Raw genomic sequence first — 26482 nt, forward strand, 5'->3', positions numbered from 1 at the left:
TTGAATGCAATGTCCTGCTGAAGCTTGGCTATCCATGTTTAATTCCTTTAGACTGAAGCTTTAGACTAACATTGCATGATTCTTGGAATTCTCATTAAGAATTTTGATACCTTTATTTTCTTTTCCACTTAATTTTCGAAAAATCCAAAAAAATTACAAAATCATAAAAAAACCAAAAATATTTTATGTTTCTTGTTGAATCTAGTGTCTCATTTTAAGTTTGGTGTCTTGCATGCATTGTTTATTTGATCTTGGTTCTATTTTCAAGTCAATAATACAGGGAACTGAAGATTCAGTACATGCAGCAGAGGAATTATACAGAAAAAGCTGGGCGTTCAAAACGCCCAGTGAAGAAGGAAAAACTGGCATTTAAACGCCAGCCAGGATGGCACAAGAGGGAAGATTTTGTTTTTAATGCAAATTTTTTTCAAGTTTTCAAAATTTTTTCAAAATCAAATCTTTTTCAAATCATATCTTTTCAATCAAATCTTTTTCAAAATCAATTTCTTTCCTTTTTCAAAAATACTTGCTATCAAATTAATGATTTGATTCAACATTTCAAGTATGTTGCCTTTTCTGTTGAGAAAGGTTTAATGTTTGAATCATATCTTTCCTTGTTAGCCAAGTCATTAATTTTTAAAATCAAATCTTTTTAAATTGTTTTTCTAATCATATCTTCTCAATCACATCTTTTTAAAACCATAACTTTTAAATCACATCTTTTTCAAAATCTTTCTCAAAATGTTTTTTTTTTTAAAATGTTTTACTTAATTTTCGAAAAATCTCTTCCCTTCTTCTCACATCCTTCTATTTATGGAGTACCACTCCTCCTCAATGCACAATTCGAACTCTATCTCACTAAGTTCAAATTCTTCTACCTCTTCCTTCTATTTTTCTTTTCCTCTGACACCTCAAGGAATCTCTATACTGTGACATAGAGGATTCCACATTTTCTTGTTCTCTTCTCTTTCATATGAGCAGGAGCAAAGACAAAAGCATTCTTGTTGAGGCTGACCCTGAACCTGAAAGGACCTTGAAGCGAAAGCTAAGAGAAGCTAAGGCACAACTCTCTGTAGAGGACCTAACAGATATCTTCAAAGAAGGAGAACCCATGGCAGCCGAAAACAACAACAATGCCAACAATGCAAGGAAGGTGCTGGGTGACTTTACTGCACCTACTCCCGACTTCTATGGGAGAAGCATCTCTATCCCCGCCATTGGAGCAAACAACTTTGAGTTTAAGCCTCAAATAGTTTCTCTAATGCAACAGAATTGCAAGTTCCATGGACTTCCATTGGAAGATCCTCATCAGTTTTTAGTTGAGTTCTTACAAATCTGTGACACTGTCAAGACTAATGGAGTTGACCCTGAGGTCTACAGACTTATGCTATTCCCTTTTGCTGTAAGAGACAGAGCTAGAATATGGTTGGACTTACAACCTAAAGACAGCCTGAACTCTTGGGAAAAGCTAGTCAATGCCTTCTTGGCAAAGTTCTTTCCACCTCAAAAATTGAGTAAGCTTAAAGCGGAAGTCCAAACCTTCAGACAGAAGGAAGGTGAATCCCTCTATGAAGCTTGGGAAAGATACAAACAATTGATCAGAAAATGTCCTTCTGACATGCTTTCTGAATGGAGCATCATAGGTATTTTCTATGATGGTCTCTCTGAACTATCCAAGATGTCATTGGATCGCTCTGCTGGAAGATCTCTTCATCTGAAGAAGACGCCTACAGAAGCTCAAGAACTAATTGAAATGGTTGCAAATAATCAATTCATGTACACTTCTGAAAGGAATCCTGTGAACAATGGGACAAGTCAGAAGAAATGAGTTCTTGAGATTGATACCCTGAATGCCATATTGGCTCAGAACAAAATATTGACTCAGCAAGTCAATTTGATTTCTCAAAGTCTGTCTAGAATGCAAAATGCACCAAGCAGTACTAAGGATGCTTCATCTGAAGAAGAAGCTTATGATCCTGAGAACCCTTCAATGGAAGAGGTGAATTACATGGGAGAACCCTATGGAAACACCTATAATTCTTTATGGAGAAATCATCCAAATCTCTCATGGAAGGATCAACAGAGACCTCAACAGGGTTTCAACAACAACAATGGTGGAAGAAACAGGTTTAGCAATGGCAAGCCTTTTCCATCATCTTCTCAGCAACAGACAGAGAATTCTAAGCAGAACCACTCTGACTTAGCAACCATGGTCTTTGATCTAATCAAAACCACTCAAAGTTTCATGACTGAAACAAGGTCCTCCATTAGGAATTTGGAGGCACAAGTGGGTCAGCTGAGCAAGAAAGTTACTGAATCCCTCCTAGTACTCTTCCAAGCAATACAGAAGAAAATCCAAAAGGAGAATGCAAGGCCATTAACATGACTAACATGGCCGAATTTGGAGAGGAGGAAGAGGCAGTGAATGCCACTGAGGAAGACCTCAATGGACGTCCACTGGCCTCCGATGAGTTTCCTAATGAGGAACCATGGGAATCTGAGGCTCACACTGAGACCATAGAGATTCCATTTGATTTACTTCTGCCATTCATGAGCTCTGATGAGTATTCTTCCTCTGAAGAGGATGAGTATGTCACTGAAGAGCAAGTTGCTAAATACCTTGGAGCAATCATGAAGCTAAATGACAAGTTATTTGGTAATGAGACTTGGGAGGATGAATCACCTTTGCTCACCAAAGAACTGGATGACTTGTCTAGGCAGAAATTACCTCAAAAGAGACAAGATCCTGGGAAGTTTTCAATACCTTGTACCATAGGCACCATGACCTTCAAGAAGGCTCTGTGTGACTTAGGGTCAAGTGTAAACCTCATGCCTCTCTCTGTAATGGAGAAGCTAGGGATCTTTGAGGTACAAGCTGCAAGAATCTCACTAGAGATGGAAGACAACTCAAGAAAACAAGCTTATGGACTTGTAGAGGATGTTTTGGTGAAGATTGAAGACCATTACATCCCTGCTGATTTCATAGTCCTAGAGACTGGGAAGTGCATGGATGAATCCATCATCCTTGGCAGACCCTTCCTAGCCACAGCAAAGGCTGTGATTGATGTTGATAGAGGTGAATTGATCATTCAAGTGAATGAAGAATCCTTTGTGTTTAAGGCTCAAGGATATCCCTCTATCACCATGGAGAGGAAGCATGAAGAGTTTCTCTCAAAACAGAGTCAAACAGAGCCCCCACAGTCAAACTCTAAGTTTGGTGTTGGGAGGCCACAACCAAACTCTAAGTTTGGTGTTGAACCCCCACATTCAAACTCTAAGTTTGGTGTTGGGAGGTTCCAATATTGCTCTGAGTATCTGTGAGGCTCCATGAGAGCCCTCTGTCAAGCTACTGACATTAAAGAAGCGCTTGTTGGGAGGCAACCCAATGTTATATTTTATCTATTTTTCTTTGTTATTTTATGTTTTTTGTAGGTTGATGATCATGGAAAGTTAATTGAAAAAGCAAAAACAGAATGAAAAACAGAAAGAAAAATGGCACACCCTGGAGGAGAACTTGCTGGCGTTTAAACGCCAGTGAAGCTAGCAAATGGGCGTTTAACGCCCAGTCTGGCACCATTCTGGGCGTTTAACGCCAGAAAGGGGCACCAGACTGGCGTTAAACGCCAGAAAAGGGCAAGAAGCTGGCGTTAAATGCCAGAAATGGGCACCAGCCCGGCGTTTAACGCCAGAATTGGCAAAGGGTGCATTTTTGCACGCCACTTGGTGCAGGGTTGAATTTTCCTTGACACCTCAGGATCTGTGGACCCCACAGGATCTCCACCTACCCCACCACCCTCTCTCTTCTTCACCCATTCACCAATCACCTCAACCACTCTTCCCCAAAAACTCCTCAACTATCAAATCCCATCTTTCTCTTCACCACTCACATCCATTCTTCATAAAACCCCACCTACCTCACCATTCAAATTCAAACCACTTTCCCTCCAAAACCCACCCATAATGGCCGAACCCTACCCCTCTCTTCCACCCCTATATAAACCCATCTTCACTCCTTCATTTTCACACACCCTAAATACTACTTCTCCCCCTTATTGGCCGAACCACAAAGCCATCTCCCTCTCCTTCATCTCTTCTTCTTCTACTCTCTTCTTTCTTCTTTTGCTCGAGGACGAGCGAACCTTTTAAGTTTGGTGTGGTAAAAGTATTACTTTTTGTTTTTCCATAACCATTTATGGCATCCAAGGCCGGAGAAACCTCTAGAAAGAGGAAAGGGAAGGCAAAAGCTTCCACCTCCGAGTCATGAGAGATGGAGAGATTCATCTCAAGGGTGCATCAAAACCACTTCTATGAAGTTGTGGCCTTGAAGAAAGTGATCCCCGAAGTCCCTTTCAAACTCAAAAAGAGTGAATATCCGGAGATCCGACATGAGATTAGAAGAAGAGGTTGGAAAGTTCTTACCAACCCCATTTAACAAGTCGGAATCTTAATGGTTCAAGAGTTCTATGCCAATGCATGGATCACCAAGAATCATGATCAAAGTGTGAACCCGGACCCAAAGAATTGGCTTACAATGGTTCGGGGCAAATACTTAGATTTTAGTCCGGAAAATGTAAGGTTGGCATTCAACTTGCCCATGATGCAAGGAGATGAACACCCTTACACTAGAAGGGTCAACTTTGATCAAAGGTTGGACCAAGTCCTCACAGTCATTTGGGAAGAGGGCGCCCAATGGAAGAGAGATTCAAGAGGAAAGCCGGTTTAATTGAGAAGGCATGACCTCAAGCCCGTGGCTAGGGGATGGTTGGAGTTTATCCAATGCTCAATCATTCCTACTAGCAATCGGTCCGAAGTTACTCTAGACCGGGCCATCATGATTCATAGTATCATGATTGGAGAGGAAGTGGAAGTTCATGAGGTTATAGCCCAAGAACTTTATAAGGTGGCGGACAAGTTCTCTACCTTGGCAAGGTTAGCCTTTCCTCATCTCATTTGTCACCTCTGTTATTCAGTTGGAGTGGACATAGAAGGAGACATCCTCATTGATGAGGACAAGCCCATCACTAAGAAAAGGATGGAGCAAACAAGAGATCCCACTCATCATGAAATCCCTGAGATGCCTCAAGGGATGCACTTTCCTCCACAAAACTATTGGGAGCAAATCAACACCTCCCTAGGAGAATTGAGTTCCAACATGGGACAACTAAGGGTGGAGCACCAAGAACATTCCATCCTCCTCCATGAAATTAGAGAAGATCAAAGAATCATGAGAGAGGAGCAACAAAGACAAGGAAGAGACATTGAGGAGCCCAAGCACTCCATAAGATCTTCAAGAGGAAGAACAAGCCGCCATCACTAAGGTGGACCCGTTCTTTAATCTCCTTGTTCTTTATTTTTCTGTTTTTCAAAAATTTTATGCTTATGTTTATCTATGTTTGTGTCTTGTGATCATTAGTATCTTAGTGTCTATGCCTTAAAGTTATGAATGTCCTATGAATCTATCACCTCTCTTAAATGAAAAATGTTCTTAATTGAAAAAGAGAAGAATTGCATGAATTTCAGATTTTATAACAGATTAATTATTTTGATGTGGTGGCAATACTTTTGTTTTCTGAATGTATGCTTAAACAGTGCATATGTCTTTTGAATTTGTGGTTCATGAATGTTGGCTCTTGAAAGAATGATGAAAAAGGAGACATGTTACTGAGGATCTAAAAAATCATAAAAATGATTCTTGAAGCAAGAAAAAGCAGTGAATACAAAAAAAAAGAAAAAAAACGAAAAAAAAGGAGAAAGAGAAAAAGAAAGAAAAAGAAAGAAATAAAGTTGTGATCCAAGGCAAAAAGAGTGTGCTTAAGAACCCTGGACACCTCTAATTGGGGACTCTAGCAAAGCTGAGTCACAATCTGAAAAGGTTCACCCAATTATGTGTCTGTGGCATGTATGTATCCGGTGGTAATACTGGAAGACAGAGTGCTTTGGGCCACGGCCAAGACTCATAAAGTAGCTGTGTTCAAGAATCATCATACTTAACTAGGAGAATCAATAACACTATCTGGATTCTGAGTTCCTAAAGAAGCCAATCATTCTGAATTTCAAAGGATAGAGTGAGATGCCAAAATTGTTCAGAGGCAAAAAGCTAAAAGCCCTGCTCATCTAATTAATACTGATCTTCATAGATGTTTTTGGAATTCATTGCATATTCTCTTCTTTTTATCTTATTTGATTTTCAGTTGCTTGAGGACAAGCAACAATTTAAGTTTGGTGTTGTGATGAGCGGATAATTTGTACGCTTTTTGGCATTGTTTTTAGTATGTTTTTAGTATGTTTTAGTTAGTTTTTAGTATATTTTTATTAGTTTTTAGTTAAAATTCACTTTTCTGGACTTTTCTATGAGTTTGTGTGTTTTTCTGTGATTTCAGGTATTTTCTGGCTGAAATTGAGGGACCTGAGCAAAAATCTGATTCAGAGACTGAAAAGGACTGCAGATGCTGTTGGATTCTGACCTCCCTGCACTCGAAATGGATTTTCTGGAGCTACAGAAGCCCAATTGGCGCGCTCTCAACGGCGTTGGAAATTAGACATCCTGGGCTTTCCAGCAATGTATAATAGTCCATACTTTTCCCAAGATTTGATGGCCCAAACCGGCGTTCCAAATCAGCTCAAAACTGCCCGGCGTTAAACGCTGGAACTGGCACAAGAATGGGAGTTAAACGCCCAAACTGGCACAAAAGCTGGCGTTTAACTCCAAGAAGAGACTCTACACGAAAATGCTTCAATGCTCAGCCCAAGCACACACCAAGTGGGCCCGGAAGTGGATTTTTATGTCATTTACTCACCTTTGTAATTCTTAAGCTATTAGTTCCCTATAAATAGGACCTTTTGCTATTGTATTTAGATATCTTGGTAGCTATCTTTGAGTAGTTTTATGCTATCTTAGATCATTGGGAGGCTGGCCATTCGGCCATGCCTAGACCTTGTTCTTATGTATTTTCAACGGTGGAGTTTCTACACACCATAGATTAAGGTGTGGAGCTCTGCTGTACCTCGAGTATTAATGCAATTACTATTGTTCTTCTATTCAATTCAGCTTGTTCTTGTTCCAAGATATCACTTGTTCTTCAACTTGATGAATGTGATGATCCGTGACACTCATCATCATTCTCACCTATGAACGTGTGACCGTCAATCACCTCCGTTCTACCTTAGATTGGGTAGATATCTCTTGGGTTCTTTAACCGGAATCTTCGTGGTATAAGCTAGAATTGATGACTGCATTCAAGAGAATCCGGAAGGTCTAAACCTTGTCTGTGGTATTCTGAGTAGGATTCAATGATTGAATGACTATGACGAGCTTCAAACTCGCGATTGTGGGGCGTTAGTGACAGACGCAAAAGAATCACTGGATTCTATTCCGACATGATCGAGAACCGACAGCTGGATAGCCGTGCCGTGACAGGGTGCGTTGAACATTTCCACTGAGAGGACGGGACTGTAGCCATTGACAACGGTGATGCCCAACATACAACTTGCCATGGAAAGGAGTAAGAAGGATTGGATGAAGACAGTAGGAAAGTAGAGAGACGGAAGGGACAAAGCATCTCCATTCGCTTATCTGAAGTTCTCACCAATGAATTACATAAGTATCTCTATCTTTATCTTTATGTTTTATTCATATATCATCCATAACCATTTGAGTCTGCCTGACTAAGATTTACAAGGTGACCATAGCTTGCTTCATACCAACAATCTCCGTGGGATCGACCCTTACTCGCGTAAGGTTTATTACTTGGACGACCCAGTGCACTTGCTGGTTAGTTGTGCGAAGTTGTGTTTATGCCATGGTATTGAGCACCAAGTCTTTGGGGCCATTACTAGGGATTATTTGAGTTGTGAAAAGTAGTGATCACAATTTCGTGCACCAACAACAACAGCTTTCATGCGAGCATTGGGATGGCTCCGTATGAGGCTTTGTATGGACGAAAGTGCCAATCTCCACTTTGTTAGTATGAGGCTGGTGAAGCAAGTGTGTTAAGGCCAGATTTGGTAGCAGAGACTACTGAGAAGATTAAAAAGATTCGAGCTAGGATTTTAACTACATAGAGTCGACAAAAAGTTATGCGGATCAAAGAAGAAAACTGTTGGAATTTGAAGTGGGCGAGCATGTATTTTAAAGGTTACTCCTACAACTGGGATTGGAAGGGCGATTAAGACGAAGAAGTTGAATCCGAGGTATATAGGACCGTTTGAATTTTTTAGGCGAATCGGGTCGGTGGCATGTCAAGTAGCTTTGCCGCCGCGTTTGTCTAACTTACATGACGTATTCCACGTGTCACAACTCTGTAATTACACATCGGATGTAGGTCATGTGTTAGAGCCTAATTAACCGCGACTAATTAAATTAAATTAAATTAATTGTCCAAAATAGGATCCAAAAATTTAAAATGTTAATTAGAAAATTTAAATGTGATTTTTGGACTCAGTAGATTTTTTCTGAGTTGAAAAATATAATTTTCTGTGAATAACGGTGTAAAAATGCGTACCAATAAATTAACCAGCAGTACCGGCTTAAATTTGTCTGGTACTATGCGAGGACAATAAGAACTGTAGGAAAACTCATAAAATTAATTAAAGTTGAAAATCGGGCACTAATTTTAAAGGTTTAGCCCAAAGTTGGGCCAAACGAGCCTAAAACGCTAATAAGTTGGACCGGACCCAAGTTGGGTCCAAGCCCAACATATATAAGTGTGTAAATGAACTCAGTTCAGCTCATAACACACTTGAAACGCTAGCAGCTAAGAAAGAAGAGGGAAGGGAAGAGAGAAAACACAATTCACATCCAACTTCATTCAACCATATCTTGAGCTACGATGCGCTGATTCATGTGCCGTCGGCGGCTACGTGAAGCTCTTGCCAAGCCCGTTAGTTCTATCTAACCTTTGTTGGTAAGACTTCAAATTTCACTCCATTATGCTGTTCTAAGAATTTCGAAATTTTAGGTTTGGTTTTTGAGAGATTTTTTGTAATTTTGGGTGTTTAAGTATACTTTAGCACTTGGTTGCTATTGGGTTTTGCTCCCGAAATTGATTGTTGATACTTGTTGGATTTGGTTGGTGATTTATTGGTGATTTGGAAGCTTGAATTGGACTCAATTTGGTGTATAACACATATTGGAAATCGGCCAAGGTATGGTTTCATTTTTGTCTATGTAATATGTAATATTTCTGGACACTTAGGCTAGTGGACCATAGGATAGGTTTGAATTGTTGATAGTGCATTATGATTATTGATGCTTGTGATGATTTAAAGAAATTGTGATATTGTTGTTGATTATTGAGATTGAAGTTGAATAATGACAATATTGAGTAGTGATATTGGGTTTGGATGCTTGTGGATGCTGATGAATGTTGAGAATTTTTTAATTCAGGTTAAGTTTGTTAGTTATTGAAAATATGAAGGTGTGAAAGTAGGAATTTTGAGTGGAAATGGTGAAAATATGTATGGATAGGTTGAAGAATGATTTGAGAGATATAAGAACATCATTTAGGTCCATTGGAACTGTTTTGATTGTAGGATAATTGGTTTTGATTGTGAATTTTGAAGGTTTGAGAACCTAGTGAACTTTTGGTAAAAACCAGTTTTGGCGAATTTTGATGGATCATATCTTGAGCTACGATTTTTGAAATTGAATAAATTTTGTATCAAATTAAATATAATTCAAATGGCTTTAAAACGGTATATATTTCGTGAAAATCAGAATTTTGTAGAAAAAGATATGATCAGTGGAAGTTGGTGTCAAAAATCTTATTTCTGTGATGTTGCAGAAATTGTGAGTTCTGGTTTGTGTGTGCATTGTCTGAGCAGGGGCCATGTTTTTACTTATGCGTATGGATACCTTTGTGTGCATGCACACCCTGTAAAATTTTTAAAATGTGCGTACGCACACACACATAGGGACATGCCTACTGTTGAGAGCGTTCGCACACTCTAGTGCGTACACACACCCTGCGAAATTTGAAGGTTGTGTGTACACACAACATCGTGCGTATGCACACGCTGGGAAGTGCCTTCTGTTGAGGGTGTTCGCACGTATCCATGCATGCACACAAAACGGAAAATTTTACCTTATGTGCGTACGCACACCTCTATGCGTATGCACACTTTGGGAAAACTCTTTTGGGAGTGCATACGCAAAATCCTATGTGTAAGCACATTACCCTATTTTTCAATAAAAAAATCTTGTTTTTAACTGTTTTACCTTCCCAGCAAGCTTGTAAACTTTCGTAACGCTTATCTAGGTTTCCTTAGCTTGTTTTTAGGCTTTAAAACATAGAAAAGGTTCTAAGTGAGTTTAATTAGATATTTTCTGATAAAAACTTTAGAAGACGGAGACTTAGGTTTTTAGAGTTACGAGGATGGATTAGTTAAGTGAGATGGTAGAGTACTGTAATGATGATAAATGTTATGAGCTGTGGAATTATAGATCGATGATGGTTATGACGAGTATGGGACTTGACGAGAAATGATGAATTATTGAATGTTGAAAGTGATCACTGAATGAGATATGATATGTATGGTATTATACTGATATTGTTAAGACGTTATGCACTTGGCAGGGACGATAGGTTAATCCTGCCTGTCGAAGTCGCGGCGGCATAAGAGCGGTGGTTAGTCCTGCTTACGTTGAGATATGAGATCTGTGGCAGAGTATCCTGCTCGCATCCTTTCGGATCACAAGAGTGTGTCCGGCACTATATCCGTGGGTAGTGTGTCCGACACTATATCTGTGGGAGGATCCCACTTATATCCGTGACCAAAAGGTGACATCTCCATGGGGATATGTCGGGTTGGCAGTTGAACCGATGATGAGATATCACAGCCAAATAGGACATGCATTAATCATATGCATATTTTATTTGTTTGTTTGCTTTGCCGACTTGCATTGTTTGCCTAATTGTATAACATGATTATTTTCTTCTTGAATTTCTCAATATACATGATTATACTCGTGTTTTACTTGCATTGCTATTACTTGTGTTTTCTGCTGGGATTGAGGAGGTTCGAAAAGTGGTGGCGATGGAATTGCATGGAGGATACGCTGGTGAAGGCTGTGGGACAACGGTGTGAATGTTAGATTAGAAATTCCTTAAGTTCGATTACCCTTACTTTCATTATGGCTTTAAAGTGATGGTTTTAAACTTTAGTATGCTTTAAGCTTGAATATTTATGATTGATATGAAGTTCTAGGATTGCCTCTGGTGTCCTGGAGTCTTATATCTTACATTACTAGGCATTGTTATCATACTGAAAACCTCTGGTTCTCATTCCATACTTTGTTATTGTTTTTCAGATGTAGGGCGTAACCCATCTCGGTAAGTTGCGAGATTGTGACAGAGCAGAGGATCTTGATTATCTTTTGGAGCCTTTTGATTTCTTTTGTTTAGTACTCTCACTTTTGTTTTTATATTTGCCTTAGAGGCTTACTTTGAGAGATATATTGTATATGCTGGTTTTACTTTCAAAGCTCTGTATGTCTGTATGTAACTAGTTGGCCTAAACTATGCGGGCTGAGGCTAGTTCCTTATGACTATTATACCCATATATCTATTTATGATTTTTTATCTTGTATCTATATCCTGTGCCTTAAGTTTGTGGCTTCGTGTGAATATTTTGTGCTTTTAAAACTTTGTTTTTGAGCTTATTTCTTCATCGGGCTTCTAGAATTATTATTTCTTTCTATATATATTAATGTATAATCCTTAGAATTGTCATGACCTTTAATTAACCTTTGTTTTACGGCATAAGGTAAGGCTTAGGGTAATTAGGGTGTTACAAAGATGATTTTAAATAGCCGCATCATCCATACTAATACGGCTGTGAAGGAGAATGTTTCTTTCACTCTAAGTAATTCCGTCAAATTCTTTATCGTAGATGCTATCCTCTTCAATGATTTTTTGCCTTTTTGGAGGGAGCTCTGAAGAGGAAGGAAAAGAGGGAGGGTCACACTCTCTGGAGGAGAATCTGGTGGGATGATCCAAACGAAGGGAGTGGGAGTAATTTTCTTTTGAGTTGAAGGACTCGATTTTGACTTTTTTGGAGAAGATCGGGCAGAAGCAGCCCAGCTTCTTTTTCCTGAATACCTCGAGCCACAACCGTCTTCCTGGTTTGGCGTAGCCGTTTCATTGCCGCCGACTTCAGAGCCATGGTCTCTACAAAATAGAAATAAAAGGCCAATTAGTTACTGAGAGGTTACAAAAGCTAAAGGTCAGAAATCTACCTAGCTCAGACGGAAGCTGACTGGGATCCCCTAAAAATCTTGAGAAGCTCGGCCAAAGCACTCTTCCAATACGTCTACAACACACTTTTCAACATCATCTAAAGCATCTACGTTGTACTTAGGGGTGGAAACAGGCCAGGCCAGACCAGGCTTTGCTTTTAACAGGCCTGGCCTGTCATACAGTTGATTGGCCTGAGCTTGGCTTGCAGCCTGTTATAGGCTCTTTATAAATTACTAGGCCTGGCCTGTTATTCAGCCTGGCCTGGCCTGAAGCCTGTTAAAAGGCCTGATAATTTTTTTTAAAAAAAATAAAAATATTATTTAAAAAATTTATTTTTAATAAAAATAGTTATATGTAATATGTCATATATTTAATATTTATAAAAAATTTTAAACTTTTAACATATTTAAAATATACAAAAATATTTATAATAAAATATAATAAATTTAAAATATCTCATAATTTTATTAATAATAAATAATTATTTATATATTTAATTATATTTTAACAGGCCCAGGCAGGCCTGACAGGCCTATAAGGCTAATTAGTAAGCTTGGGCCTGGCCTATTAATGTATTAAGGCTTTTAAAAGAACCTGAGCCTGTACCTATTTTATAATAGGCCAGGCCAGGCCAGGCCAAACATAGGCCAGGCTGCAGGCCAGGCCAAACACTTAGCTATTATTGGTTTTTTCTCTCAATATAGTGGAAAACAAGGCTCATCGTTTTCATCTAGATAGAAAGGTCGGGCCCCATCTACAGCTCGGACTTTAAAGAAATAGTTTTTAAAATCGTGGAAGGATTCATCATAAATCGAAAAAAACTTTTTTACCCTGAACAGCGCAAAAGAAAAACCAAGAAGAATTCCCTTTAAAAGATCCGGGTTTTGTTAAAACAAAAAGGTGAAAGAAGACCTTGAGGAAGGTCGGACCTCAAGCTCTTGATACAAAAGCTGGTGAATTTTCAGAAAAGCCCAAGAATTTAGGTGAAGCTGGGAAGGAATAACATTACAAGAACAAAAGATGTTTGTTTCAAAATCAGAAAAAAGAAGCCTAATACCTAACTTTGTAAAGAAGCAATCATATGCATAGAAAAAGGGGCGATCCGAGTTATCCAAAGGAGGGAAAGACACTCTCTCCTCAGGGTCAGATTCCATTAACTTGTAATTCTGCTCATCTTTTCGATTTTCACATATCCTATGATGCCTATGGAATACATCAACATACTCTTTATCGACTACAAGAACAGAGGAAAGGACGGGAGTATCTACCAAAGCCAAAAGATTAGGGGAAATTTTTGTCGACATACTGAGAATGACAGATCAAGACATAAAAGCTACACCTACAAATACAAAATAAACGAATTGTCACTAAAGAGCTCGGGCACCAGCAAAAGAAATCGAACAAAAGAACCCAAATTTGAAAAACATATTTTTCAAAAGCAGAAAGTGCAAAAATGGCATCTCTCCTGCGCTAACAACAGCGATACCATTAGGGGCAACACGAACACAATCAACAAGTCACAAAAGACTACAATCCCTCAAAACTCCAGAAATATAGTTTAAACACACCACAAACAACAAAAAGCAGTTTCAACAAGGTAGTTCTGAAGGAATTTTCCATTAGGAGACAAAGCGGCAGCAGCCAACAAATTTTTCAAAGAAAAGTTTTAAAGATAAAAACAAAACCAACATTATAAAGAACCTCTACTATTACCTAAAAGGTTGCCTCAATGTAAATAGATTCAAAAATACCAACAAGAAGTTACGCAAAAAGAAGCCAAAAGTCAATAGTACCAACCTTGATGAAGAATTTGAATAAGGAAAGGGGCACGTCAAGCAGTAAAGACACAAATGATCCTCTTCACCAAACGCTCTTTCAAACAAATCAAGATAAAGAAAATATTAAAAAACAAAAAATGATCACGAAACAAACAAAGAAAGGGAATTTTTGCGAAGAAGAGAGCAACAGAAGCTTTTTTCAAAAATGGAGAAAGAAGAAGAAGAAGAGCGTGGAGAAGGAGCAAAATAGTCCTTTTGTCCCCCTATTAAAGACATGCGTGAATCTCAAAGGAACTGCCGCGAAACATTTTCCCCTCATTTAAAAAGGCATGTTCAAAATTTAAAAATTTTTAAAAACATGTCGAGTACCCGATCTCTTGAAGGCACCATACCTGATGTTGAGACTGGAGCCACGAAATGCTTGAACCTGACCTTATATAAAGCTCGGACTTAAGCAGGGGCACTATTCATACCCTGGCCCAAATTTATGAAAGCCAGACCCAATAAAGGCAGAAGGCCCAATCCAAAGAGGAGGCCTATGCCATATACCCGACCCCTTTGAAGAGGTCGGCTGCAACAAAGGGAGCTCAGCTCTACTTGTCCAAGAAAGTAACTCTCTCTGCAAATCTATCTAATTATCTCTATCTTCCCTGAAAGATAGATCCCAACAAACTCCCTAGATATACGGAATGGTTATTTATCAATAAAGGTGGAACTACTTCAACAAAGGTAGTTATGAGCCCTACTATAAATACGCTGACACCTCCTAGGTATATTTTATGTTCTAATCTACTAAAAACCTACCTAAATCCCTTGCTAACTTAAGTATCGGAGTCTCTTGCAGGCACCACCCCCACCTCCTCACGAAGAATTTGGACGGCGGTATCTCGAGTAAGAACGAGTCAGATGCTCTGCTTTAGAAGGAGTCTAAACCTCACATTCAGACGTAAAATCAACGTTTCAGGTAACCCTCAGAACAGTAACCATAAAGAGGGAGGCAGTAATGGTTTAGGTGGAAGATGGCTGGTGGATGAGAGTAAGAGATGGTGGATGCAGTATGTGGAGTTGTGGAGAGTCTTATTCTGCTTTTTATTTTTAATTTTTATTATTAGTAGGCGTAAATTAGTCTAAAAAGTAAAAAAGAAGTTAAAAAATATGATTTTAAAATAATTTCTAATGTTAAAGATAAAATTGATAAAAAAAATTAGAAACGATTTTAATTTTAACCCAAAATATTAAGAATAAAAGAAAGTACTTAACTCTAAAATAACAAGTTATAAAATTTATAGTTCTCTGATTTTTTCATACTAGAAATTAAGACACGACTAGTGGCAAAAAAAAAAAAGAACAGGGACAAATTTAGTAGTTAAATACGACCAAATAATTTGGTCTTTGTTGTGATAAGTTCAAAAATGTGAATGACCATTATGGGCGGCTGATTTTCCCTATGAAGAAATGAAGCCCCCAAGACAAATTGAAATTAAATAAAGTTTGAAAATATCCATACTTTACCTCTATAAATAGTGAGGTATGAGAGAATTGACGTACAGCAACACAACAATAATAAACAAATACTCTCTCCTTTCTTTCTTACATACAGAAGCAATATAAAAATATTCTCTCTCTTTCTCTTACTATAAACAAATGTAATTTTTTCTCTTTTTACTTTTAATACTTCTGTCTATCTTTATATATATATTTATGCAATTCTCTCTCTCTTTACTTTTTATACTCTTTTCTATCTTTATATATATATACACATTACAACATATAATATTATTATATATATACAAATCATTATTGAGCTAATTATATTAATGTTAGAGTCTTGTATCGATACTTCTTTATTTTATATTATATCTTTCTTATTTATTTATTTAGTTATTTTACAACACGTCCTCAGCACGAGACTCTGATCAAATTTTAGGAAGACTCAGGTAACAAAATTTTCATTATGTTGAAACTCTCTCATCTTGAATTCAATGCTCTTGATATATCTGGAAACAATTATTTATCATGGATACTAGATGCTGAAATTCATCTTGATTAAATGGATCTTGGAGATACCATTAATGCTAAAAATAATGCATCCCAGAAGGATAAAGCCAAAGCCATGATTTTCCTTCGTCGTCATCTTGACGAGGGATTGAAAAATGAATATCTCACATTAAAAGATCCTGCAGATCTTTGGAAAGACCTTGAAGAAAGGTATAATCATTAGAAAACGGTGGTACTTCCTCAAGCCCGATATGAATGGACGCATTTGCGTTTACAAGATTTTAAATCTATAAATGAATATAATTCTGCAATGTTTCGAATCACCTCACGAATGAAATTGTGTGGAGAAAAAATAACTGACCATGATATGTTGGAGAAAACTTTCTCAACCTTCCATGCCTCGAATGTGCTCCTGCAGTAGCAGTATCGAGAGAAAGGGTTTAAAAAATATTCTGAGTTAATTTCTTGCCTTCTTGTTACTGAACGCAACAATGAGTTGTTATTGAAAAATCATGAAGCGCGCCCAGCTGGCGCTGCCCCGTTTCCTGAAGTAAATGTGGCAAATTACCCCAGAAGAGGTAAATGGCAAGGTTTTAATAATAAGAAGAATTATGGAAGGAAAAAGAATTATGTTCAAAAGAGAGGATCTCACCAGAAGTGGGATAAAGAAAGGAATATCGGGCAGAATAAATCAACAGAGGATAAGTGTTTCCGTTGTGGTGGAAAGGGTCATTGGTCTCGTACCTGTCGTACCCCAAGGCACCTAGTCGATCTTTACCAGGTATCTTTGAAAAAGGACGACAAAGGAAAGGAAACAAATTTTGTTTCAAATGATGCTGAGAACTCCACCACTCATTATGATGTATCTGATTTCTTTAAGGATTCTGAAGGAAATATTGGTCATTTGATCAATGATGGAATAGTTTAATATGTGGGATTGTGAAGTATCTATGTAAATAAATAATGTAAAGAACTTATTGTTAAGTTTTATTTTCTATGTATTTAAGTGGGATGTACATAAATAATGAAATATTAATGTTTATGAATTTTGAAATTATTAAATGTGTCAAATTTTAAAATAAAATTTTAGTATATGACATTATTTTATGTACAGTGTTTCTTAGAAAAATAATTCTGATCAAGTATTCAATTTAACTGTGCATACTACTTATTTTATTATTATTTGTTTTTGAAGAGAATGGCAAGGATATGTAATGAAGATGTATACCTTGCGGATAGTGCAAGTTCGCACACTATTCTCAAAAGTGATATATATTTTACCCATCTTGTGCCAGAAGAGGAATATGTTAATACTATTATTGGCTCAGGCAATGTGATAGAAGGCTCCAGAAGAGCTATAATTTTGTTTCCTGGAGGAACAAAATTTATAATAAATAATGCACTATTATCTACCAAGTCTCTGAGAAACTTGTTGAGTTTCAAAGATATTCGCCGAAATGGATATCATGTTGAGACGATGAATGAGGGAAATCATGAGTATTTATGTATCACAACTCATGATTCAAATAAGAAAGTTATATTAGAAAAATTACCCTCACTTTCATCTGGGTTGTATTATACCAAGATTAGTGCAATTGAATCACATGTCATTGTAAACCAGAAGTTTACTAGCTCAAATGAGTTCATAACTTGGCACGACCGATTGGGTCATCCGGGAACAACCATGATGAGGAGAATTATTGAAAACTCTCATGGACATTCACTAAAGAACCAGAAGATTTTTAAAACTAGTGAATTTTGTTGTGCTACATGTTATCAGGGAAAGTTAATATTAAGGCCATCACCAGTAAAGATTGGATTTGAGTCCCCTGAATTCCTAGAAAGGATTCAAGGTGATATATGTGGACCTATTCATCCACCATGTGGATCTTTTAGATATTTTATGGTCTTAATAGACGCATCTTCAAGATGGTCACATGTGTGCTTATTATCTTCTCGCAACCTGGCGTTTATGAGATTACTGGCTCAAATTATTCGATTAAAAGTACAATTTCCAGAAAATCCAATCAAAGCAATTCGTCTTAATAATGCTGGTGAATTTACTTCCCAAGCTTTTGATACTTATTGTATGGCTAATGGTATAAGTGTTGAACATCCAGTAGCTCATGTTCACACACAAAATGGATTAGCAGAATCACTTATTAAATGCCTCCAATTAATTGCTAGACCCTTACTTATGAGAACAAATCTTCCAACTTCGGTTTGGGGGCATGCTGTTTTACATGCCGCAGCACTTATTCGTTTGAGGCCAACGAGTTACTATCAGTTCTCTCCTATGTAATTAGCTTTTGGCCAGCAGCCAAATGTTTCCCATTTAAGAATATTTGGGTGTGCGATATATGTTCCCATTGCACCACCTAATCGCACCAAAATGGGACCCCAAAGAAAATTAGGAATATATGTTGGATATGATTCTCTCTCTATAGTGAGGTATCTTGAGATACAAACTGGAGATGTATTTAAAGCCCGGTTTGCGGATTGTCATTTTGATGAATCAAAATTTCCAACATTAGGGGGAGAGAAGAAGCTTGCTGAAAAGGAACTTAATTGGAATGCATCATCGTTGATGCATTTAGATCCTCGATCAGGGCAATGTGAACTAGAAGTTCAAAAGATTATACATTTGCAAAGAATAGCAAATGAATTGCCTGATGCATTTTTCGATACAAAGAGGATAACCAAATCTTATATACCAGCGAAAAATGCTCCAATTCGAATTGATGTCCCAGTAGGACAAGTAGCCACTGAAGCAAATTCACGCCAGAAGCGTGGTAGGCCTGTCGGTTCCAAAGACAAAAATTCTCGAAAGAGAAAAGAGGTAAATAATATTCCTGTTGAAAAAGACATAGTAGAGACACCTGTAATTGTCCAAAATCATGATATAATGCCAGAAGACATTCAGGTACCTGAAAATAGTGAAAATGACGAGATCTCGATAAATTATGTCTTTACAGGAGAGAAATGGGACCGAAATAAGACAATTATCAATGAAATATTTGCATATAATGTGGCATTAAATATCATGCATGAAAGTAAGGATCTTGAGCCAAGATCAGTTGAAGAATGTCGACAAAGGAATGATTGGCCAAAATAGAAAGAAGCCATGAAGGCTGAATTAGACTCATTTGCAAAACGTGAAGTCTTCGGACCTGTAGTCCATACACCTGAAGATGTAAAATCTGTTGGATATAAGTGGGTATTTGTGAGAAAACGAAATGAAAAAAATGAAGTTGTGCGCTATAAAGCCCGACTTATGACACAAGGTTTTTCACAAAGGTCCGGTATAGATTATGAAGAAACGTATTCCCCTGTAGTGGATGCGATAACATTGCGTTATTTGGTCAGTTTATCTGCATATCATAAACTGCATATGCATTTAATGGATGTGGTAACATTCTATTTGTACGGCTCATTAGATCGGGATATCTATATGAAAGTCCCTGAAGGACTAAAGATATCTAAACCATCCAATGAATATTCGCAAGGGTTATACTCAGTCAAATTGCAAAGATCTTTATATGGTATAAAGCAATCTGGACGAATGTGGTATAATCGTCTTACTGAGTATCTGGCCAAAAACGGATTCAAGAATGATGATATATGCCCATGTGTTTTCATAAAGAAAACTACATCTGGGTTCATTATAATTGCTGTGTACGTTGATGATTTAAATATCATTGGGATTCCTGAAGAGATTCCAACAATTATAAAAACTCTAAAAGAAGAGTTTGAGATGAAAGATCTTGGAAAGACTAAGTTTTGTCTTGGCCTGCAGATCGAGCATATAAAAAGTGGGATCTTTATTCATCAAACAACATACACAGAAAAGATATTGAAAAGATTTTATATGGATAAGTCACATCCATTAAGTACCCCAATGATCGTACGATCTTTGGATGTGGAAAAGGATCAATTCCGTCCTAAAGAAGAAAATGAAGATATCCTTGGTCCTGAAGTACCATATCTTAGTGCCATTGGAGCGCTAATGTATCTTGCTAATAATACGCGACCCGATATATCATTTGCTGTGAATTTACTAGCAAGATATAGTTCCTCTCCAACCAGAAGACATTGGAGTGGAATCAAACAAGTCTTTCGATATCTTCGTGGGACGGTTGATATGGGATTGTTTTATCCCTATGGATCCAAGTCACAACTAGTTGGCTATGCAGATGCCGGATACTTGTCTGATCCGCATAAAGGGAGATCTCAAACAGGATATTTGTTTACATATGGTGGAACAGCTATATCATGGAGGTCCACGAAACAGACGATTACTGCAACCTCCTCTAATCATGCTAAAATACTTGCGATACATGAAGCTAGTCGCGAGTGTTTTTGGCTCAGGAGTTTGATTCAATATATTCTGTCATCATGTGGACTGATTGATCATAAGATAGCTCCAACTGTCCTGTTTGAAGATAATACAGCATGCATTGCTCAACTTAAGGGTGGATACATCAAAGGTGATAGAACAAAGCATATTTCTCCCAAATTCTTCTTCACTCATGACCTTCAAAATCAAGGGACAATTGATGTCCAACAGATCCGTTCAAGTGACAATCTGGCAGATTTATTCACAAAGTCACTCTCAAAATCCTCCTTTGAAAGATTAGTACATGAGATTGGGATGCGCCGATTTCGAGACATTAAATGATGTCGGCAAGAGGGAGAAACTGTACTCTTTTTTCCTTGGTCAAGTTTTTTTTCCCATTGGGTTTTTCTTGACAAGGTTTTTAATGAGGCAGTCCCCATCACAAAGGATATTGTACTCTTTTTCCTTCACTAAAGTTTTTTCCCACTGGCTTTTCTTTAGTAAGGTTTTAATGAGGCATATTCCTAAATGGTCATCCAAGGGGGAGTGTTGTGATAAGTTCAAAAATGTGGATGACCATTATGGGCGGCTGATTTTTCCTATGAAGAAATGAAGCCCCCAAGACAAATTGAAATTAAATAAAATTTGAAAATGTCCATACTTTACCTCTATAAGTAGTGAGGTATGAGAGAATTGACGTACAGCAACACAACAATAATAAACAAATACTCTCTCCTTTCTTTCTTACATACAGAAGCAATATAAAAATATTCTCTCTCTTTCTCTTACTATAAACAAATGCAATTTTCTCTCTTTTTACTTTTAATACTTCTGTCTATCTTTATATATATATTTATGTAATTCTCTCTCTCTTTACTTTTTATACTCTTTTCTATCTTTATATATATATACAAATCATTATTAAGCTAATTATATTAATGTTAAAGTCTTCTATCAATACTTCTTTATTTTATATTATATCTTTTTTATTTATTTATTTAGTTATTTTACAACAGCCTTAATCTCCTTTTAAATCTTTGATAGATCAATTAAACCACTAAGCTTCTCCTTCATTTAATCAAATGACTAGTCTAAATTTAAAATCTTCTCATATATATATATATATATATATATATAAACATAAATAATTTTTCAATATCATTTCATATTCTATCCTATCGTTAGTTATTAAACATACATGATATGATTTTATAAAAGACAGCAAGACTTATCAAGGACTTTTATGTTTCTTCTCATGTTTCATCCATTTAATTAGCTCTTATCTCCTTCTGTTTTATTATTTTTTATTTTTTATTGATGTATTATATTTTTGTTCCTTCAGCATTTTCATCACATATTTTGCTTTTGGGTTATCCCTCTCTCGTAATGCTAATTACTAATGACATGTGTAGTCCAATTTATAATTTTGTTCGTCATGAAATAAAATGAATTCTATATTTGTCAACAACAAAAAAATAAATCGGTAATGTTAGAAAAATAAAAAAATAGCAAAAATTGATCTTATTTAGCATTAATAAATCCTAAATAAGACAAGTTATAATTATTTTTGCCTAATTTTTTTAATTATCAAATATTTTTAAAAATAAATAAAGAAGTGAATTAAGTCATTCCACAAGTCAACCACATATTGATACAAATGGGATGAATTCTACGTTTGTCAAAAAATAAATAAATAAAAAAGAAAAGTAGTTAATTATGTCATTCTACATGTCAACCACGTATTGGTACGAGAGGTCTTAGTCCTTTTATGAAAGAAAAAATATTAGCCTTTTCTTTACACTTTAAATTTGGCAACAGAATAGTAACTAGTGGCTTTCGTTTTCTTGTTCTTTGGATAATAAGTAACTAATAATTTTTGTTATTTTAAGTGGCCTAAAATTAGGCTTAACGTACTTTTAGGTATCACTCAATTTTATCTCTTTCATTCTTTTGTCTTTCTTTTTCATTTTTCTTTTGATTATTTTCTTTCAAGTTTTTCTTTGAGTAAAAGAGTTGTTGGACACACTTTTACGTGTGTTCATGCAACAAGTTTCGAAGAACAGAGGTTTGGTTTTGGGGATTCTCCCTTCAATATCTTTCAACCTTGCCCTTTTACATTCAAGAAAATGGAAGTAAAATAATTTAACAAAGAAAAATGATATGAATTGTAGAAACTTTTAATTTTCAATCAATTTTGTTTCTCTTGGGTTTGTTAATCAGAAAAAAAATCAAGCTTTGGAAAAAACAAAGCATTGTAGCAAACCTGAATAGGTGGGACCTTTTTCAACATTTTGTAGAGCATAATTTAAACACAGGAAAGAAGAAAATGGATCTTTGGGCAGAATTTCATGCAGCAAGTTGGGGAAGGGAGTTTGTAGCAGGAGGATTTGGAGGAATTGCTGGGATAGTATCTGGTCATCCATTAGACACAGTGCGAATAAGGCAACAGGTCTTAAACACCGGTGGCCATGGCTCATCATCAGCATTCACCATTCTTAGAAATGCTTTGGCTAAGGAAGGACCTGCTTCTCTCTATCGTGGCATGGGTGCACCTTTGGCCTCTGTTACATTTCAAAATGCTATGGTTTTTCAAACTAATGCAATTCTCTCAAGAGTATTTGGCAAATCTGTTTCTCCTAATGACCCTCCTTCCTTCAAGGGTGTAGCATTAGGAGGAGTTGGCACAGGTGTCCTCCAGAGCCTAATTATTTCCCCAATAGAGTTGGTCAAAATTCGCCTGCAGCTTCATCGCAATGAAAAACACTTGATAGAACAACCACATAAAGGTCCTATAATTGTTGTCAAGAATGTATGGAGAAAAGAGGGACTAAAAGGAATATACAGAGGACTGGGCATCACTGTTATAAGAGATGGACCTTCACATGGTGTTTATTTTTGGACATATGAATATATGAAGGAACAACTTCACCCAGGTTGTAGAAAAAGTGGTCAAGAAAGCCTCTGTACTATGTTGATGGCAGGTGGATTAGCTGGTGTAGCAAGTTGGATTGTTTGCTACCCTTTTGATGTTGCAAAGACAAAGTTACAAGCTCAAACACCTGATTCTTTGAAATACAATGGCACTGTTGATTGCCTTAGAAAGAGTATTAAGGAAGAAGGGTATGGAATTTTATGGCGCGGATTAGGAACTACAGTTGCTAGAGCTTTTGTGGTACATGGTGTTGTTTTTACAGCTTATGAGATCACATTGAGGCTATTATTTAATAATGAAATTATTCAAGTGCAGAAAACTATTTAGGAGAATGAATTGAATCTTCTCCTTTTATTTTTTCTGGGAGATATAAGAATGGTACAATCATCATTATTAGAGTAACACGTGTACTATAATTAAAAAAATGCATATCTGCTTGCCCTAAAAAATTTGTAGGTTAGATATTGAAACCATTACCACTTGTAATCTCTAAAATGTTTATTTTATTTGATAATTATTACTTTACCTAAGGTGAAGGGGAAAAAGACTCTTCACATTCTAAGCCATATAAGTATATATTTCTCTCAATTAGCTCAAGTGAGAATAATTAATAATTAATAAAGTAAGAATAGATTAATTTTTACCTTGTACATGAAATTTATTAGAGTAAAATTCACTTCTACTTTTACTCCAACCAAAAGTGCCTTTGTATTCGAAGGGAGAAAGTATTTTTTTTTTCCCTATTTTTAAATTAATAGAAGAAAGAAATAGGCCATGAAGATTTATGTTTTGGTCTTTTAGATATGCAGACATTTCTTTTAGCTTTTGATGAGTTCAAAGATATTTTTGGATCATAGCACAAACTTTTCTTTTCAGTCTAAACTATACTTTGATGACAACAAATAAATCAATAATAATTTTGTCTAAGAACATACGTTAAAATAATTTAACTTGAATAGCTTAATATTTTAATTTCATTCAAGAGGCAAAATTTTATATAAGCATCTATCTCTATACTATTATCTGTAAGAGTATGATGGAAATACAATCAAGTGAGAAATAAGTGATTCAATTAAACTTATGCACTCATTCCACTATAGCCTCTATAACGATATATACATGGATGGATAATTTATACTGAGAGGAAAACACTCGACAAGAACTAAGTAGTTCCCTCCACACCGTTTTGATAGGCTCCATTGGCATATGCTTAATGAAGCTGTAAGCCTCGTTTACCTGACCGGTATGTCTTAAAAGATCTGTGTAACAAGTAAAATGTTTAATCCATATTGTTGAGTTATATCTATTTGTCATCTATATAATGCAAAACTTCCCTTCATGTAGTGGTTACAAGCTAAGAAAATTGCAAAGACAATAGAATTCGTGCTTAGACCTAAATTGTATTTTTGTGAAGAGTTCCACCAATTATAACCTTGTCTACTCATATCATATGCAGATATCAATGAATTCCGATAAATGAATTAAGCAACATAACGAACATTCTCTTACCAGATACCTTTCTTGCATCATCTAGATATCTACAACTAGCATACATGTCTACTAATGTATATTCCAATAGAAAATTTGGATACAGTTTCTTCCTCTCAAGCTCAGAAAACACTAGCACAAGTAATTGCGCTAGGTTTCACCCCACTTTTCTCGATTTCTAAATACAATTCTACAGCTTTGCTAGGCATAGAATTTTTGATATATAAAATAAACATCATAGTCTATAAAACCAATCTCTTGTCTAAATTCATAATATCTTCTTAACATACAGAATGTTATCAACTGGTCTGTTATTTACCACTGGCATGAGACTAGACATAAAATGACAGCTGAGTTTTGTGTTAAAGCTTCCATTTCCCGAGAACCTTCAATGCATTATCAAATAACATCGCCGCTCGATACTTCAAGTCTTCAAGTAAAAGTAAAACACGCCTTGCCTCCAACAAGCAAAGATATTTCCTATACACTGGAATTAGACCGCTTCTAACAAATAGATCAAAATCAAGTCGATCCTTCGGCAGATCTTTATGCACTTGCAACTTGAAGCTTAAATTATCAGAGCACAAGCAAGCTTTCAGAACACAAGGATAAGTATCATGATCAGGACTACACCCACCACCATTAACCATGACCTTGAAAAGAAGTAATCAATCATCAAACCAATGGTTATTGACATAACTTTTGATCAAGACATCAAATAACATAACTTTCCTCGTGGAAATTTTATCAAACACCTTTGCGGGCGAACCTGGATTCACCATAAGCTACATATGCCAGCTTGATCTTGCCACATTAGAAATGAATTTTCATGTTGCGCACTTATCACTCTCCCTATCGCTTTCTTCATTTTGAATCCGCTCTCCCAAAAGTTTGGATTTTTTTGCTCACATTCTTGTCACCATTGAATAACATGATGAGTCCATCCCATGAAATTCATCATCCTAATACGACCAAAGCTACAGATTCTAACCTCAGAAACCTGGCTCTTTATCTATACTTCCTTCACAACATCGAAATTTTCTCCAAAGAAAGAAGTCTATTGTTGAGTGATGTGTCCATAAACAACGGTGCTAATTTCTTCGAGGTAAGATCGTTGTAGTTCAACACTTTATTATTCGTGGACTGTCAAATTTAGAATGGGGATTTTAAAGTGAAGTTTAAAGACAAACAACCCGAGTTGAATCTGTAGAAGGATTATTAAAATTGACTAGACTTTGGAATTTTGTGGAACATTGTGAATATATAAAAGGTGACTTCTATGATGACCAATTCATTTGAGTGGACAAAGTGACTAAGGAGTTTTCAGCCAATTAGAGCTTCACACGTGAAATGAATGAGTCTAACTCCTATATGAGTTTGACGGATGAAAATCGTAAGTTTTGTTAATGATTCAGGGTAAAACCGAAGAAACATGCCTAATGACCAAATCTAATGGATTAGCAAATGTAATTTGAGAAGTTTATTTTTTTGAATTTTAAACACTCCCATATTTGAAGCAGGAGGGAATTGAAACAGGAATGAAAAGAAAAAATAAAAAATTTCCCAAATCTGAGAGTTGAATGAACAGAGACCTTTAAGGCACTTGGGAAAATTAGGGTTCATTCTGAAGTTGTGCTTTGAGTTGTGGGAGGTGAGCGTAGGCCATCTCCAACAGCCGTTTCTGGAAGTGGATTCATTGAGCAAGGTTTGGGCG

General features: G+C 36.5%; 1 protein-coding gene and 1 non-coding gene across 2 annotated transcripts; one reads left to right on the top strand and one right to left on the bottom strand.

The window, feature by feature from the left end:
• Positions 1-1516: 1516 nt before the first annotated feature.
• Positions 1517-1624, bottom strand: LOC130953062 (small nucleolar RNA R71). The gene has a single exon (XR_009075236.1). It is a non-coding gene; the product is annotated as a small nucleolar RNA R71 (small nucleolar RNA).
• A 21050-nt stretch (positions 1625-22674) lies between these two features.
• Positions 22675-23607, top strand: LOC130949866 (mitochondrial arginine transporter BAC2-like). The gene has a single exon (XM_057878477.1). The coding sequence runs from the start codon at positions 22675-22677 to the stop codon at positions 23605-23607; it is 933 nt and encodes a 310-aa protein (XP_057734460.1).
• Positions 23608-26482: the final 2875 nt, after the last annotated feature.

This window comes from Arachis stenosperma, chromosome 9 (genome assembly GCF_014773155.1).
Source record: "Arachis stenosperma cultivar V10309 chromosome 9, arast.V10309.gnm1.PFL2, whole genome shotgun sequence".
Classification (NCBI taxonomy): domain Eukaryota; kingdom Viridiplantae; phylum Streptophyta; class Magnoliopsida; order Fabales; family Fabaceae; genus Arachis; species Arachis stenosperma.